Source organism: Atractosteus spatula, chromosome 26, assembly GCF_055471065.1.
Source record: "Atractosteus spatula isolate fAtrSpa1 chromosome 26, fAtrSpa1.hap1, whole genome shotgun sequence".
NCBI lineage: Eukaryota > Metazoa > Chordata > Actinopteri > Semionotiformes > Lepisosteidae > Atractosteus > Atractosteus spatula.
The window spans coordinates 8239402-8255623 of NC_142731.1; the positions used below are offsets into that span (position 1 = coordinate 8239402).

A 16222-nucleotide genomic window follows, 5' to 3' on the forward strand; every position below is an offset into this window, starting at 1 on the left:
CCATAATTGATTTTGCTGAAAGCTGTCCCAGTTGGTGACCTTAGCACCTGTGAGCTCCAGCACATAGTTACAAGGAATGCCCAGGTTAAGCAGAAAAACAATCAAGAAAAGACATGTAGGTCTTGAGCATTGCTAAGACGTCTCAAAACACTTGTTTAAATATTTAAAAGACTCAGAATTAAAAAGGGCCCAAATTTTACTTTCATGAAGATTATGATGCTGTTTAGCTAGTGACTTCTATTCATAGCACGATGACAGAGGTATAAAAGATGCAGAGTGTAAGAGTTACATAGTTACATACGTAGTGTTGTAACAAAAATCTAGAAATCAGTGTAATAAATAATGTGCTATGCAAAACAATAACTGACAACACAGTTGTCTGACATTCACAGAAGGGCTACATAACATGTGAAACATGGAGCAGCTGTTTAAAGAGTCTTTTTCTGAGCTGTGTCGTGCATCCAGCTATGTTTTGTGAAGGAAAAAGTAAATAAAAGTTTTCTGTTGGCTTAACGGCTGTTTTGAAAGACCTGCTGCACCAATAAACAATACAAATTGAATGCCATTAGGTATTTCGTTATGACTTTGTCAGATTTCTCCCGACATCTGCTGAATCTGTGAGCACAGCTGTTTTCCAAAGCATCCCATTTCAATTTACTGAGCCAGAAGGAAAACATTCTTTTTTTTTTTGCTCTGCTCGCCTGCATTGTTCGAATAGTCAAGAGGCAAGCTACCCTACAGCTTTCTTTTTTGATTTTAAGAAATTTGTCCCGGTGACGGAGATCTGGATCCTTTCCTCACCTGGAGCACCGATTAATCTGGAAACCCTGGATCACAAATCCTGCTTCCTGTGCACGTGTGGTCCGCTAGCTCTGAACGAGATGCCTCAGGGAAAACCACGGGATGTGTGGTTTGATTCTGTATCTCGGAGAACTTATTGTGCTCTCTTACAACTTCTTCCTTTCCTTTACCTCTTCACTAGGTCCAAATCGTTCACAAAAAGATTGACCTGAGCAACGTCACATCAAAGTGTGGATCCAAGGACAACATTCGTCACAAACCAGGTATTTATTTTTGTGTGACGAGTCTTGTGACTTTCGATGCATTGATAAATAATGCACACAGGACAAAGGAACGTTATAGGTACAGACAGAACAAAGAAACTAACCATATAGACTTCCTTTCTGACAGATCTATATCCTGGAAGCTCTAATTTTTAAGAGTAAAGTCTTTTTAAATATGCTAAAGGAGCTTTCAAAACAGTTTCTTATTATATGCAACCCATTTGCATTTTCCTACTAAGAAAAAGCCTCTAAGAAACTATTAAAAAAAAGTCTTAAAAAGGTGATTGTTAGGAATCACACAGAGGATGTAGTGATTTGCAGCCTGTCAGGGAAGTATCTTGCTCTGAGCTTCCCTTAGCGTTTAACATTTCTTTCTGGTTAATATTGCAAACAATTTCAAGTTATTTCTAAATGAATTTATTTAAAAAATGGTAAAACGTTTTTTAAAACGTTTGCAGTATTCTTTTTCTTCCAACAGGTATCAAGCATTTAAAACATAGCTTTAATGATTACAGTTAACAGAGCAAATGTTACCTTAACCTTGTCAGCTGCCTTCACACTCAGGCTAGTTTCTCTTAATCAGAGTAACCAGAGTTAGTTAATCCCAAATGTTCAACCAGAGCTCGACAATTATTTGTTCCTGAATTATTGTAGCAAAAAGACATTTGGGATATAATGATTACCTTAATATTTTGCTATGTAGCTCACAATGTTTGAAATATCAGAACAGATGCTTCTTCTCTAATCATGAACAGTGATATGTGTGGAGTGCATCTCTGTGAAGTGTTGTTTTAAGGGGTTTGTAAAGACAGTTACAAAAGACAGTTTGTTAAGACAGGAGAGATGACAACAACCAAGTTCAATCAGACTCAGCTGTCAGTAATTAGCAAATCACTCCTGAGGTCATTTCCTTCCATTCCATTAAAGCACTATAAATACTGAACCATTTCTCTCACTCATATACGTCTCTTTGCATCCCTCCTCCTCCCCCCCTCCCCCCTCTACAGCTGCCCTCACTCTGCAAGGGGGGTCTCAGCCTCCTCGTCCTCTGGCCAGGAGGTCAGCCCTCAGCCAAGCGGGTTAAGCCAAATTTTCACTAAACACTCCATAATTCTTTCAGTGCACTTTATTCTTGGGTGTTGTTGTTATACCCAGTGAACCTGCATTGACTGTGTGTAATATCCTCCATCACCAGGAGGGGGCAATGTGGAGATCAAATCGGAGAAGCTGGATTTCAAGGTCCAGTCGAAGATTGGGTCTCTGGGCAACATCGGCCACGTTCCTGGAGGTGGTAACAAGAAGGTAAACTCCCTCTGCCCTGACTGCAGCTTCTGATGGTTTTAGAACATACATTTCGTTCCTTTTGTTCTTACAGGAACAACACTATTTGCGCTTTTCTGTGAATCCTGTATATGTTTTACGTGAATCACCTTAATGTTTTTATATGATCTTTTCCATACTTACAGTATGGAAACTTTCAGTGCTTAGACTTTGAAATACTTTGATAATGGAACAACGCCTCAGTTTGCAGAATTGACATTTTCTTTTTAAAATGTCTGCTTTGAGAAGTCACTGAGTAATGGTTCTGTGTGTTGATGCCTCAATTGACTGTCCACTTCCAAGTTTCTGTCTCTGGGTTTCCTGGCACAGCTGATGAATTATCTTGCCTTGCAAACTTTACTGCAATAATTCCTGCTGTCATCTTTTGCAACTTGCTCGGAGTTCCTGCCTTGTTCTTTTCAGCTTTTATTCAATAAGATGAAGTATAAGACATCCCACATCTTCCTCGTTAGACTGCAGACACTAGGAAGAGACAGAATTAAGGTTTCCATGGTTTAGGTTTTACAGCCCTGTGTCCGAGAAGCATTTAATCTTCTTAACCACAGAATGTGAGATCTTTATTTTAGAGTACCTACATGTGGCATCTGGTATTGGAAAACTGGAAGCATGTTTGTGTGTGAAAAGCTCATACAAAACACCCAGGCCACTGGAGAGCCTTGTGATTCTGGAATCCCTCAGCACCGTTGTCTGTTATTATCTTGTTTAAAAATGGACATCGTAATGGTGTCAGTTCCTTTAGTTAGATGCGGATTCTGGGTGTACAGCGTCTCCTCTGTCTACCAAAGAAAGCTGAAGGATTTGGTAAAAATGTAACCGCAAAGAAGTTTGTGTTTATCCTGTGCTCCGAGTAGGTGCTGCTGTTCTTCTGTCAACTTCCAAACTGTTAGGAAAGAATTTGGTATTTGTCCATTTAAATTTAATAGGAAACAGGAATGATGTGCACTTCGTAGTCTGGCATCCCAAACTCGCAGATTGTGAGGGCTGGAACATGAAAGCACATTATCTGGGCACAGCCCAAATCTTTAACCGACTGTGTGGGTTGATGAGTATCGAGAAGGTTTTCGTTTCGGTGAGAGCAGCTCTCAGTTGCCGAAGGTTGCCTGCCTGTAGCCGATTGGCTGCTGTATTAAAAGTTCAGAAGAGAGCCTCGAAGGCAAGACCAATACAAAAAGGCGATCAGGACCCTGTTCGGACTTGGTTTCAGATGCATTTCTGAACACTGTTCAAGTCATTTTAAGATCGTAGTCGCCCCTGCTCATCAAGGTGAGACCTGCTGTTCACAGCTCGCCCCGCTGTCGTCGGCTCAGTCAGACTCACCTCCGGTGACTCCATCCTCTCAGCCAAGGGTTCGATTCTCCGAAGTACGACCCCGAACCCGCTGAGCAGCAGCTGGGTAGCTGAAGGAGTGAGGGCTGCTCTCGGAGCACAGGCCTGGCGCTGCGGCCCTGACGTCTCGGGAGCGAGCCTGGGAGTGCATAAATAAAATTAAACACAAACACCACCAATGCCAATTCCAAGCTCCCCTCAGAAAAAAAAAAAGCTTGAACAGTATTTCCAAATGCCTCCCAGTTTCCGCCATCCTTCTGCGATCCGGACTGGCGATCGCCTGACTCCCTGCTTTCCTTTCCTCTTCTCCTCTGCCTCGCTGTGCCGCTGCCCTCTCTACCTCTGCCCACTGCCCTGTCTTCCCCTCTCATCTTTCTGTCTTTCACCCCCCCTGGGCCACAAAGAGCAAAGGACAGGGAAAAAATGACCTTAGTAAGGTAATAGAAAAGAAGAAATCATAACCAGTGATACTACTGTACTATCACAACTGTGCCAGTACTGTTATAGCATCACTACTATACTATTACTGCTATAGCATTGTTACTAACTTTACTATTGTTATAGTACACCACAGTCTAAGGTCCTCACCAGTATGAGTCATTCTCATTAATTGGCCCTGCTAAACAGGACCGATAGATATCAGCTGCCTGATAGATATCATGAACGCTTCACAGTTTTAGAAGGACATTGGCAAATCCTCTGCCTTCTGCTTCTTACATTGAATGACGTCTCTTAAAACAGCTGATTTCTACCACTGGGAAACGGTCATGGCTACTTGAAATCTGTATATCCCATCAGTCATGGTGAATTCTGACACATTTTGGCCAGATTTTTCTTTTTTTTTTGGTCTATATTTTCTTAAAACATTAATGTTGCTCAGACTTACCAGTTAAAAAAATCTGGGCTTTTTCAGCATAACATGGATTTCTCTCTTTCTGAAATTGTCAAATGTAAGAAATGATCAGTCTGATTAGATGCAGCAGGAGTTCGAGCCTATAGTCTTGAAACTCTCTGTGCTGCATTAATTTTTTGTGTCCCCTTTGGAGATAAATGCCAAGTACATGATTTAAAAAAATATATATTTTAGAATTTCAATTTAAAACCAGACGGGATGCCTGAACAAAGCAGTTAAGAATTATCCCCGCATAAAATCCAGCTGGTGGCCTCAGGAAGTTCCCTTTTGGTTTCTGCTTCTCCATCCTGTTTGATTTTCGTTGTTGTACCCATCCCATTTCGTTTGTTTAACGGCGACGTGCTGCTTCTGCGCGGCGCCCTGGTTTTCATCCGTAGACGGAGAAGGGGAAGGAAATTCCAGAGGGTCCCAAAGTCTCCCTAAATGGGGATTGTCACAGCCCTGCCCCCACTAACACCTGTCAGTCACCCCTTACCGCGCCTGCCGTCCCAGAAGAAGCCCCCCAGATTAAACCCGAGGACACCAGTAAGTAACCCTGAGCCCGCCTCCATGCCGTGCTCTCGGAGAGAGACACCCAAAGGATCCTTTTCTAAAAATCCATTAGGAGTTCCCTTGCCACACATTTTTGGTGGAGAAAATATTCTCTTAAGAATGTTCTGCAGTAACCCTAAAGCTTTCCTTATAGAAATACTTTGGGGTTCTCCAACATTCCTAATGGATTTTAAAGGATTCATTCATGTTATACGTATATATTATAGTAAGAATGAGAAACCAGGGACTTCATTAAATTCCTAAATCCCTAAATATTTTATTAAATGCATTTAAGCCTGGTTAAATATTTAGGGATTTTTGTGAAATTCCTGGTTTTACATTCTGACCGTAACATATACTGTATATGATGTTTTTGTATATTCTGTACATGCTTTTATATAACAGGACATATATCCTTTATATTTTGTATAAAGGCCATACCTTCCAGACTGTGCTGGATTCTTGGTGAGAATCTCCATAGATTCTTTTAAGGGCACTCATGAAAGATTTCTTATTTTTGTGAAAGCGAGAATAGGTTTTATAAAACGTGGAGTTTGCAGAGCCGTGCCTTGTTCCGACCATTCTTTTAAGTAAACGTGTTAGGTAACTCTTGCAAAAAAAAAAAATCTAACTGTAAAAGATATTGGGTAAAAACAGTGATCAGCTGGAGCATTACGATTGTGACGTTTTTCTGATACTAGATCTAGAACCCTTAACGATTCTTTCATCTTTGGATTAACCACTTATTTAATACCAATTCAGGTCTTCCACTGCCCCTGTTGGACTCCTGCTACTGCCACACAGTCAGCTTAATATGTATCAGTGCAGTAGAAGGATGTCACGAGGCCGAAGAGGCCTAAGATCAAAAGGACATTCTTCCCATTTCCTTTTTCAGCACAGAAGGGTTTGACAAGTTCACTTGTTCTTCCCCGCGTTCCAGTCTCTGCTGGGGGGGGGGGGAGAGGCAGTGGCTACATGGCTGCACTTGTGTTATTGCAGCACCACGAGCTGCTTCTCCCTGCTCCCACCAGATGGCGCACTCCCCCACTCCCCGCTGAAACGAGTGAGAAGTGCGGGATTTTTTTTTGCGATGAGAAGGATGTCCACCAGTGCACAAGTTCTTCTGCGCTTTGGGCACGCTGAGGTGTCACGGTGTCGAGATGTAAGATGTGCTGAGCGTTGTTGCTGCGCGCGATAACATCCTCTCTGCAGGCTGACGGATCCTGCCTTGTTTCAGCGTGCTTTATGGTGGGTAAAAGGAACTCTGGCGGAACAGTTCACATGGTTGCACGGTTCATAGTCTGGACTGTCCTGTGCTGTCATGGTTGCAAGACCTTCAACAGCCGGATTTGATCAGAGCAAGCTGGCTGATAGACACATATGCACGCAGTAGTTCAGGTGGGAATCTGCGTCAGCGTGCGTAGGCTGCAAAGGAACAAGTAATAGGTTTATTCCATGCTGAAAAAAGAAGAAAGAAGACACAACGTTTCGGCTGTGGAGCCTTCATCAGGTGTGAGAGAGACAGGGCAGTAGGCAAAGGTAATGTAGCGGGAGAACAAAGGCTGGGAGAGAGGAGGACCGAGAGGCGGGAGCAGGGGACAGACAGAGAGGCCAATCAAGAGGTCAGAATAGGTGTAGAGAGGTGTGAAATGAAACCTGCAATGAATAGAGAGAATTTAGAAGAAAATATACATATATATACAACATATACACATACACACACGCAAGGGTAGTGTTGCAATCTGAAACGCCAGCAACACATGAACGAAAGCAGGGACCCAAAGCTCTGACGTTGGACTGGACACCATGAGACGCTCGAGAAGCAGGTTGTAGGCAATCGGTCACCCCAGGCGTACAGTCTTGGTGCTGGCCTCCGCACCTCGAGGTGTCCGCCTGTCTCCAATCGTCTCTCCCAACCCCCCCCTCTTTTGTCTGTCCCGACAGATTGAGAGTCACAAACTGACCTTCCGCGAGCAGGCCAAAGCCCGCACGGACCACGGCGCGGAGATCGTCTACAAGTCCCCCACGGTCTCCACGGACGGCTCGCCCCGCCGCCTCAGCAACGTCTCCTCCACCGGCAGCATCAACATGATGGACTCGCCGCAGCTCGCCACGCTAGCCGACGAGGTCTCCGCGTCCCTGGCCAAGCAAGGCTTGTGATTTCTCTCCCGGGCTCGCCCTCCCCCAGCAAGGCTCCAGCCCGAAGATCCCAAGGAAAAAGACCCCCCCCCCTCACCTTCCCTCCTTCCTTTACAACAACCCCTCCTCGCAGGAGTTTTTCTAACCGGTTACCAGAGCAGCCCGTCTCTAACCTCCCTTTTTGCAGACCAGTTTTTTGGGGCATGACATGTAGACCCAGATACAAAATAGAGTACAGTGCAGTCATTCGAAGAAGAAAAAAAAAAAATCCGATTTAGTGCAGATCCCTTTATGGAGATGTTTGTTTGCATTTAAAAAAGAACTGCTGACCGTTTCGAGAGGCAGTTAATTGCAAACACTAGCCGCGTCCCTTTAAGCATCCCATGCTTAACACACCCGAACAAAGTAGCCCCCTGCATGAGATTTGCTTAGACACCAGTATATGTATGCATCATGACGTGTCTCGGCTTTTTTTAGTGAATATTCCTGAAAATATGGAAGATGGTCAGTTCTTATGCGAAGGGAGATGACAAAAAAAAAAAAACCCCAACCATTTCATCAGAAGTAACAAGTTCTGTAAAGACATGCTATGGCAGATTAAAAGGAAAGGAATTTCCTCCGCTAAAGATTATTTCATCCTTTCATCATCATCATCTGAATGCTCGAGATTTCATGCCCCAAAATTAGGATGATTTTGACAGGAGTAAGCTATTTTTTTTAAATAAAGTGCTGTAGCTTAATTTTTTTTTTCCTACTTTCTGCTGGGCACATTGCTGTTGAGCACCGGGGCCCAACTCCAGTCCTGGAGTCCAGCGGTGCTGCCGGGTTTTCATTCCATCCCTGCTCTTAATGTCCCAACTGAGCTGATTAACACTTTTTACATTTCCAATGCGGATGATTTAAAGAGGGCTGGAAAACCTGCTGGATCCTGGCCTTTGAGGACCGGAGCTTTGCCCCTGTGCTGCAGAGTAACTCGAGGCTAACCTTTCACCACTGCTTTGCTTCGAAACGACTAGAGCTTTAATTTAAATTCTTCCCCCAGTGTGGGGAGTGGAATACGTCTTCTTTAGATTTTTCAGTACGTGCTTCTTGAGATCATTGGAATAGCCTAGCCTTGCTTGAAACCGATCCCCCCACCCAGATGAGTTTGAATAAGGTGGAAACAATCAAGTTTATTTCCCTGAAGTGGTTTGCGTCCAGTTACAGACAAGCAGCACCAATTCTGCTCTTTAGTGTGTTTCAGCAGGTGCCCCAGCAGTTTGCGTTCCAAATGATTTTCCCTACAAAAGCTGCTTTCACTTTCAAAACCAGTTCAGCATTAGTGTTTGCAGTTCATTCAATGTAGCTACTTGAACTGCGACACAGTCTCTATCTTTGGAGGTGAAGTGCCAAGTATCCCCTAGAAGATTCCACATGTCGTTTAGTGTTCTACAACTAGAAGAATAGCTCTCGATAATCCTTAAAGCCAGTATATTCCAGAACTCCATGAAGAGATATTTACATGCTTGTAGTTTGTGCACCTGTTGGGAAAAACGTGCTGTTTGATGTATGCTGGAGAGACAGTAAAAATGTTAATCTTATTTCCAACCATGCTTTTCCTGCTTCACCTGTGACCTGCAGAGCTGAGAGAAAGGTGTTGCTCTTGCCTCACCTTAGAATACCAAATTTACAGCCAAGTACCAGCTGAGTAAATGTAGTAAAGGTACACTTAATCATGGTATGAGCAGAGGACAGGAGTTGGAGAGCTGATAAAGCAATGAGTAACTGGCACACAAGTAAAAAAAAAAACATAGACGCATGGGAACATACCACGCTGAAATATTGGGATGAGCTTTCAGGAGGAAAGGCTGGTGGGGAAACTTTGATTTGGCATTTTGTTTTGTTCAGGTGCCAGTCAGTCTACAGCAGGTCCACACTGTGGGTGTTGCTCTTTTTTATTTTAAATTTACAAGACAGCATCAGAGGTCAGCTGTGCTCCTCCTGTATTTCAACTTGCTATCCCCCTGCTAGCTCAGGAACCGCAACTGTAACTGCAAATACTGCTGCTGCCACCTTTCTATAAACCCTATAATACTCAGTATTATATTTATAATACTGAGTGTTATATATATGTATAAGTCATGACATATTTAATCATATAGAGGATCCAGTGTCTGGAAAAAAGGTGGTGCACCTGTTGTCAAAATACCGTCAAGCAAGAAGTGAAAAAATACCAAGATAGTTGCTGAAATCCTGTGTAAATACAGTGTACTGAAGCACATCTTCAAATAAAAAAATCGGACAAAAGAAGCAAGTGGGGTAAGATGCTTAAAAGGATTTTAGTGGTTTTTTAACTGGCATTTAATTAAAACTAGACTTGCCGATAGTTTTTTTACGCTTGTAGACTTGTAGAATACCATGAGGAGTTGCCTTCTCAATGTGAATGAAGTAGATCAAAGCGTTTTTTTAATAGAATACTTTCTCTGTTGGATTTCATGTGTTGCCGAGTCAAGATTGAGGTTGTTTCCGTTGATGCTAGGTACTGTCATCCCATGTCACCCAGGTGTTCTGCAACTTAATAAACCGGAGCAAGACTGGTTTTACAGCAGTTCTCAACAAAGATGCTCAAGGCTTGGGTCAGAGAGCTGTTGTTCTCATAACAACCATCCTCCAGAATAGCTTCCAAAATAGCAGTTTCGTATTGATCAGTATTAATGGTGATGTTAAGCTTTCATTTTGATGTATTGGAACAAATGTCATGCAAATCTGAATGCAGTTTATCCCTGTACCATTCTGGCCTGTCACAATACTGTATATACAGGCACACGAACACAGCAGCATCGCTCTTTCTGTGAGTTGTAGGGGAATTCTGGGGTAGTTTTCTTCACAGAATTAGTTTTGGCTTATATTAACAAAAGTCCTTCTTTGATGAGCTGAAATGCCTGAGGGGCTTCGGAGCTAAGTATAGGAGCCGAAGGAATCTTGCTTGGAAGAGCTTTTCTTTTCTCATCTCTGCTAGAAGACTGATTTTTACAAGCCCTCGCTCTGTATGTCTAGACCGGTCTGCTGATGTTTGCGTAGCGTAGGGTGGAATATACAGTAATTGATATTCTGCTCTTGGACTCCCACGTTTTCATGTGCTGTAGATGGTGCCATGCAGTACTAATTCCTGTTTTTGGCTTAAGCGGGCATTTGTGAAATCATGTTTTAAATCGCAGGATTGAAATGCTTTCAACTCCCGTATCTTTTGGTAGACTCTGGAACTGATCAGTCCTCCTTGTATTTCAGGGAGTGTATTGGCTGGGGGCTGCATTAACTTGACCTTTTCAGGACTCAGATCTGTGAGTTTTATGTAAAGGATTTCCCCTGAAAGTGTAGCCAGAAAGCAGGTGTATAGGTAATGCTATTTTTTTTTGTTCTTGAATTTTTTGGTTTTGCTTTTTCCCCACCACATCTCACTTTGCAGTCAGTAAAATGACTTCTCCCAAAGACTTACCATGGCTGTGTGGTTTATTAGATTTTTGCTAGTTTGGCATGTACCTCAGAATCTTTATAAAGCTTAATCGTAAGATGTGCAAGTCAGTTGGAGTTTTGGTTCTATATTCATTATCTGAGACACAAGAGCTGTGTGTGGGAGAGGTCACTGGGCGATGATGTCAACAGTGACACAGGCTATTTTAAGTGTCCAGCATTGCTCTTTCTTGGTGCATGCTTTGGTGATCAAATGATGCCAAGTTTAAGATCACTTCATTGGCCATATACAATTTCTTGCATTAGGAATTTGTCTTTTTCACATACCCCAGCTTGCTTTCCATGAGACACACAGACAGGGAGAGAAGCTGGGGGTCAGAGTGCAGGGTCAGCCATTGTACTGCCCCTGGAGCAGCTGGGGTTAAGGGCCTTGCTCAGGGGCCCAACGGAGTAGGATTCCTCTGCTGGCCACGGGATTTGAACCGACAACCTTCCAGCCACAGAGCCACCGCTTCCCCCCTGGTGGTTCTGTTTAGAGTTGTCTTAGGGAGACTTGTGCATGGTTCATCAGGGCAGTGGTTTCGTCTTTGAAATGAAAGTCCATTTAATTTCCATCATGTTGATTCTGCTTGGGGTGGGGTGGGGAGGGGGGAGGTGAGATTCTTTACCTTCTGGATAATATTTTGGATGGATATACAGTATAAAATAGAAAATATGAAGATCAATCCTCGCAGAGCCTCCACTGATGTGTTCTTGTGGGTGAGAAGAAACCAAGCTCTTCTCGTTACCATCTGTAGTTCAGCTGCATGATCAAGTTAGGCTTCAGCAGCCAGAATGAGGTCTAGCATCTCTCATACAAATCAAAACTGACCTGGTGATGAGTGTTTCTTGTCCTTCGTTCCTTTCTAAACACACAAAGCTGAAAGGCTACCTTTCGACCTACAAAATACAGTTCAGGATTATGTGTCGGCTTAAAACAAAATGACTTAAAACTAAGTAAACGTTTTTTTCAGCCGTCTTTTGGCTAAGACTTTTACATGACAGTTTCCGTCTATGGCACAGGGGCTAGAGTAGATAACCCTAAAGCAGGGGGAGCTGTGCCGAAGTGTGATACAAACTGTTGCGGACCACCGGAAAGGCGGGGTACGAGGAAAATCTGCAGATCCGTCACGCGGCATCATCTACGTCACTTTTTATAAGGAGAGTGAGGGGGACCTCTGTTCATTTTACCCTTTGTCTTTCCTCCAGTGCATTGTTGCTTCCTAGCGCGCCTTGTGGCATTTTTGTGCATCATTATTAGCGCGTGCCTACACTCCTTGTCGATGATGGTAATTGAAATACAGGGCTAGCTGACCTCAAGGGAAAGAATGAGAGCTGCCGGTGAACACAGGGTGCCTTCCCTTCAAGAACCTCAACACTTTATATAACCTGTCCTCTCTCACAGACGGATATCTCGACAGCACCAAAAGCTCTAAGAATCTGTATTTCAGTGAAGGGCTAGAGAGCACCGGTAAACAGGCGAAAGTGCTTTACATCGTGACTTAACATTAAACAGCAGCACCCATCTTGCTTCCTTGTGGCCTTCAGACTCCAGTGTTAAGTTTGCGCTGAGATCTGGTCAAGTCAATTTTACCCAATCAGCTTTAGGTGAGGACGAGTATTTTTTCAGAATGTCTTACTGTGGGATGCCTTGACTTGAAAACCCTTCTGTGAGATTAGTGCGGCATCCAGCAAGCTCATTCCCTGGCACTAGGGTATTAACAAAAATCGAGGTCAGTGTCAACAGGGTACATTAAAAGCATTGAAGATGCTGGTGGATGAACAGGAGAGGCTTTTCCAATGTTTTTCTAAAAACCCTTTGATGACATTTGAATGGTGAGGTTCAAAAGCTGTGATGTTAACTGTCCTGCACAGCCTAATGAAACAGCTCTCTTCAGGTGCAGGCAATGCATATCAAAGACATCAATATTTCCTCATTTACGAAGTTAAATGCATCAATGCTTAAAGCTTGTGTCATGCACCTTTTTTTCTAATGGTATTCCGTGGATGTGAGATGTAACCGATAAGAAAATGATTTTAATGTTCTGCTGGCAATTCCTTAATTTATAATTTCTCTTTTGCTCCTTTCCTGTATTTTTTTTTCTCCTGACTTTGCTAATACTATATGTAGGAACGTTTCATTCAACTGACCAGCTTGAAAAGATTTAAACTGAAACCTTGGGCTTTGTCAAACGTGAACACAATGATACCAAGTGCTCTAAACTGAAACGCACATGAGGACTACATTTGAGTGCTCTCTAAAAATATTACTAGGGTCAGAAAAAGGGTGTTTGGAATTAATTGACTGCTGTTAATGTCGAGCCTGACTGTTGAATAAAGAAAACCTTCAGAAGTGTTTGAAAAGGACACAGCTCTCTTTGGTCCAAGTGCTATAGAAAATTAACTTTGTAAATCTGAACCTTACCTTTCTCTGTTTCACCTTATCAATTGGATTGCTGCTTATTCGCAAGGAATAATGTTCACAATCGTAAACTGCCCCCGTTAAGGAACAGCAGGAGTTATAACCTACTTGCCACTACTTCTGTAAACAAACAAAAACAAACTCGTCCAGTTGTTTTCATGAACATGTCCGGTTTCCACCTACGGAAAACTGGGAGGGCCTAGTGTGATGCCTGGGAGTTTAGATCTGAATAAAGTACCTTAGGTATTCACTCAGCTTTTTCCATACCACAATTTACATTTAAATAGCGTGAGAACACCATAGTAGGAATCATTAGTGGTTGGCTGGTATTGAACTGTAGCAAGAAGGGATTAGAACACGCTTCAGCTGTTGGCTAGTCCAGGCTAGTCTCTGTAATGTGCGGCTGTTCAATGCCTGATTGCATGGAGGCAGCTACAGGTTCTGTACTTTTACAACTTGAATGCAGTCTGAGCATTTTGTTTTTCTGTTAGTAACGGGCAGTGGAAAGCTTTAGATTAAATCAAACTGACCACCACAACACTGCAGGACAAAAAAAAAATGAAGCCAAATTAATGATCAAGAATTCAAATTGAAGCATACAGATCTTTTTAAATTGGACACAAAAGGCATAGGCTTTAAGGCTATTTCAATAAACTCATTCCCAGGAAAGCATTTGCTCCAGGGAGCAGAAGCATCTTGGCTCTTTTGCAGCGCTGAGTTCCTTTAGAGGCCTGCATTTGTTATGTACATATAATATTTTTGTTTTCTCCGTTATTAATGGCCACCAACTTACACCGATCCAGAAACATTAAAATTACAAACTGCAGGAGTGCAAGGTTCCATTCTATATCCATACTGTACATCTGCAGTCCCACAGATTCACGATTGTGAAGAACAGCCTTTTGATCTGAGTAATGAGGGTATTAGGGTAGTGGCAGGTGCCTTACAGTGTCCTTCTTTAAGCTGACTGGAACGGAAAGAGTTGGTGCTGTAAGGCTTTTTTCAGTGTTGTAAATTCTTCTTAGCTTCACTTGGGGAGTTTCAAGGTACTGCAGTTTAAATCTCCTTAATGCCTTTTTTAATTTTATTTTTCCAACCTCTGCTGAGTTCTATTGCAGATCTACATTCTAGCTTGGCAATTTGTGATTGTCCATATCGTTATTGTGTGTTTTATTAATAATAACTGGTTTACACTGATACTCGTTGCTGTAAACGTGAATTTGGAAATAAAGTCGGTATTGAAGAACAGTTTCGGGTTTCTTTTTGTCCTTTATTCTACATTTTGTACTTCAGGAAATGTGAAGTTGTGCCTGTAACCGGACCCATCTTTCTCATTACTCATCAGAAGCAGTAGATTTGAATCTGCAAATAAAACCAGTGCACTTAAAAGAGACAGAAAGTAAGAAAAACTGAAGTTGAAATTAATGGGGGAAAAAAGAGTCTACGCAGAATTATTAAATGCGCCATTAAAATTAACAAGAAAAGTAGGGATCTCCAACACTAAGAGCTGAAAAACCAAAAGGTTAAATGAAGTAAAAAAGGCAGGAAAGACAGGTCATAGTCGAGAACCCTGATATGAAGAGACCAATTTTACAAGAAGCTGAAGGCAACGGTTATGATCCATTTGGGTTAAAACCTTAAGACAGGCCTCTTCCACAAAGATGGAAAGATGTACAAGGAGTTTCCCCACCTCCAACCAAAAAAATGGAAAAAAAACTGGAAAACTACCTTATTGTTTTGTATATTTTTAATTGCTTTTTAATAGTTTGCCTTCTTTATTTTTTAGAAGCACGTACAGTGCTTGCCAGTAGGTTTGTTGATAAATTTTAACAAATAGTTGCTTCTCTGCATAAAGATTTTTTTTTGTTTTTTTTTCTTCCTATACAATCAGGACAGCTACAGCCTGAGCTTCAATTACACAGCCTTTAAGAAACATATATTTACAAAATAGAACTCTATACAAAGCACAAAGGGGCGTCTGAAACTTTCAACAACCTTTCAAGACTGTTCACTAGATTGGAAACTCTAGAATAACTAATTTAACCCATACAATACAGCATCTCTTCAACACTCTTACACATAGTAGATTGGCTGCTCATTAAGTAGTTTTGCTGATTTTAACAGGCAAATTTAAACACAATAATAGAAAAAAAAAGCTAGCACAGGTGATGATGGTCCCTTATTTTCTCAACAATGATTTTTTAAAAAATATCCTTTAATTTATAATCCCAACTCCCCCTAACCCTTCGAAACAAAAAAAAAGCAAAGTTATGCTTAAAGGGCAGGAGGGACTGAGATGAAATCAGTGCCATACGTTATCAATTCAAATATGAATTTCTGCCCATACATCAGAAACAGTTATCATAAAATGCTCTGCCATCAAATGGAGAAATATGCCAAGGACAGGTTTTGTAATTCATGAGCTCAACTTTAGACCCCCCCACACCTGTATACAGGGAGGGGTGAAAGACATTAGTTCCCATCACAGTCCAAGACAACAGAAAAGCCAACTGGGCCCACAGTTCTCTTCACAGGCCAGAGGACAGGAGTCCCTTCTGCCAGCCCCCTTCCCTTGTGAACCTGATCAAGAGATTGCAACCTGTCCCGTTCTTAGACAAAAAAATATCCATTCGGTATATTAAATTGGATTTAAGTGCATGATTTGGTAAAAAAGTGGCACACCCACTCGCTCCTCCTCCAGGATCAGAACGCTCCCCGTTTTGAGCCGGAACTACACCTGGTGCAGAAACGGTCATCTCCACATCGTGTGTCCTAGTTCTCAAGCAGGTAATCTTAAACGGCCTCCTCATGGGAATTTTGTTTTCTACTTGGGTCTGTCATGCAAGCAAGACAGGCAGGATAGAGGTGGTCAGCTATTAGGCACATCTATTAACAGTCCAAGTGATGTTTTTTAATCCATCTGAGTTTAAAGCTGAATTTTAAACCTCCACTGCTTTCCTTCCAAGTCCCCAAGACTTGCTAATTTAGGCATTGTTC

The 16222-nt window shown here is 42.2% G+C and overlaps 1 protein-coding gene across 8 annotated transcripts in view; it reads left to right on the plus strand.

The window, feature by feature from the left end:
• The window catches only part of maptb (microtubule-associated protein tau b), a 54300-nt gene extending 46360 nt beyond the window's left edge, over positions 1 to 7940 (plus strand). For 5 of the 8 annotated variants that reach the window (XM_088906221.1, XM_088906225.1, XM_088906229.1 and 2 more), the window contains 4 exons: positions 983 to 1064; positions 2072 to 2143; positions 2260 to 2366; positions 7120 to 7940. In XM_088906221.1, the coding sequence (XP_088762347.1) occupies positions 983 to 1064; positions 2072 to 2143; positions 2260 to 2366; positions 7120 to 7335 (477 nt within the window). In that variant the 3' untranslated portion in view covers positions 7336 to 7940. Of the gene's footprint in view, positions 1 to 982; positions 1065 to 2071; positions 2144 to 2259; positions 2367 to 5021; positions 5170 to 7119 lie in introns of all 8 variants that reach the window. The other 3 variants (XM_088906227.1, XM_088906226.1, XM_088906223.1) reach the window with 2 other exon arrangements.
• Positions 7941 to 16222: the final 8282 nt, after the last annotated feature.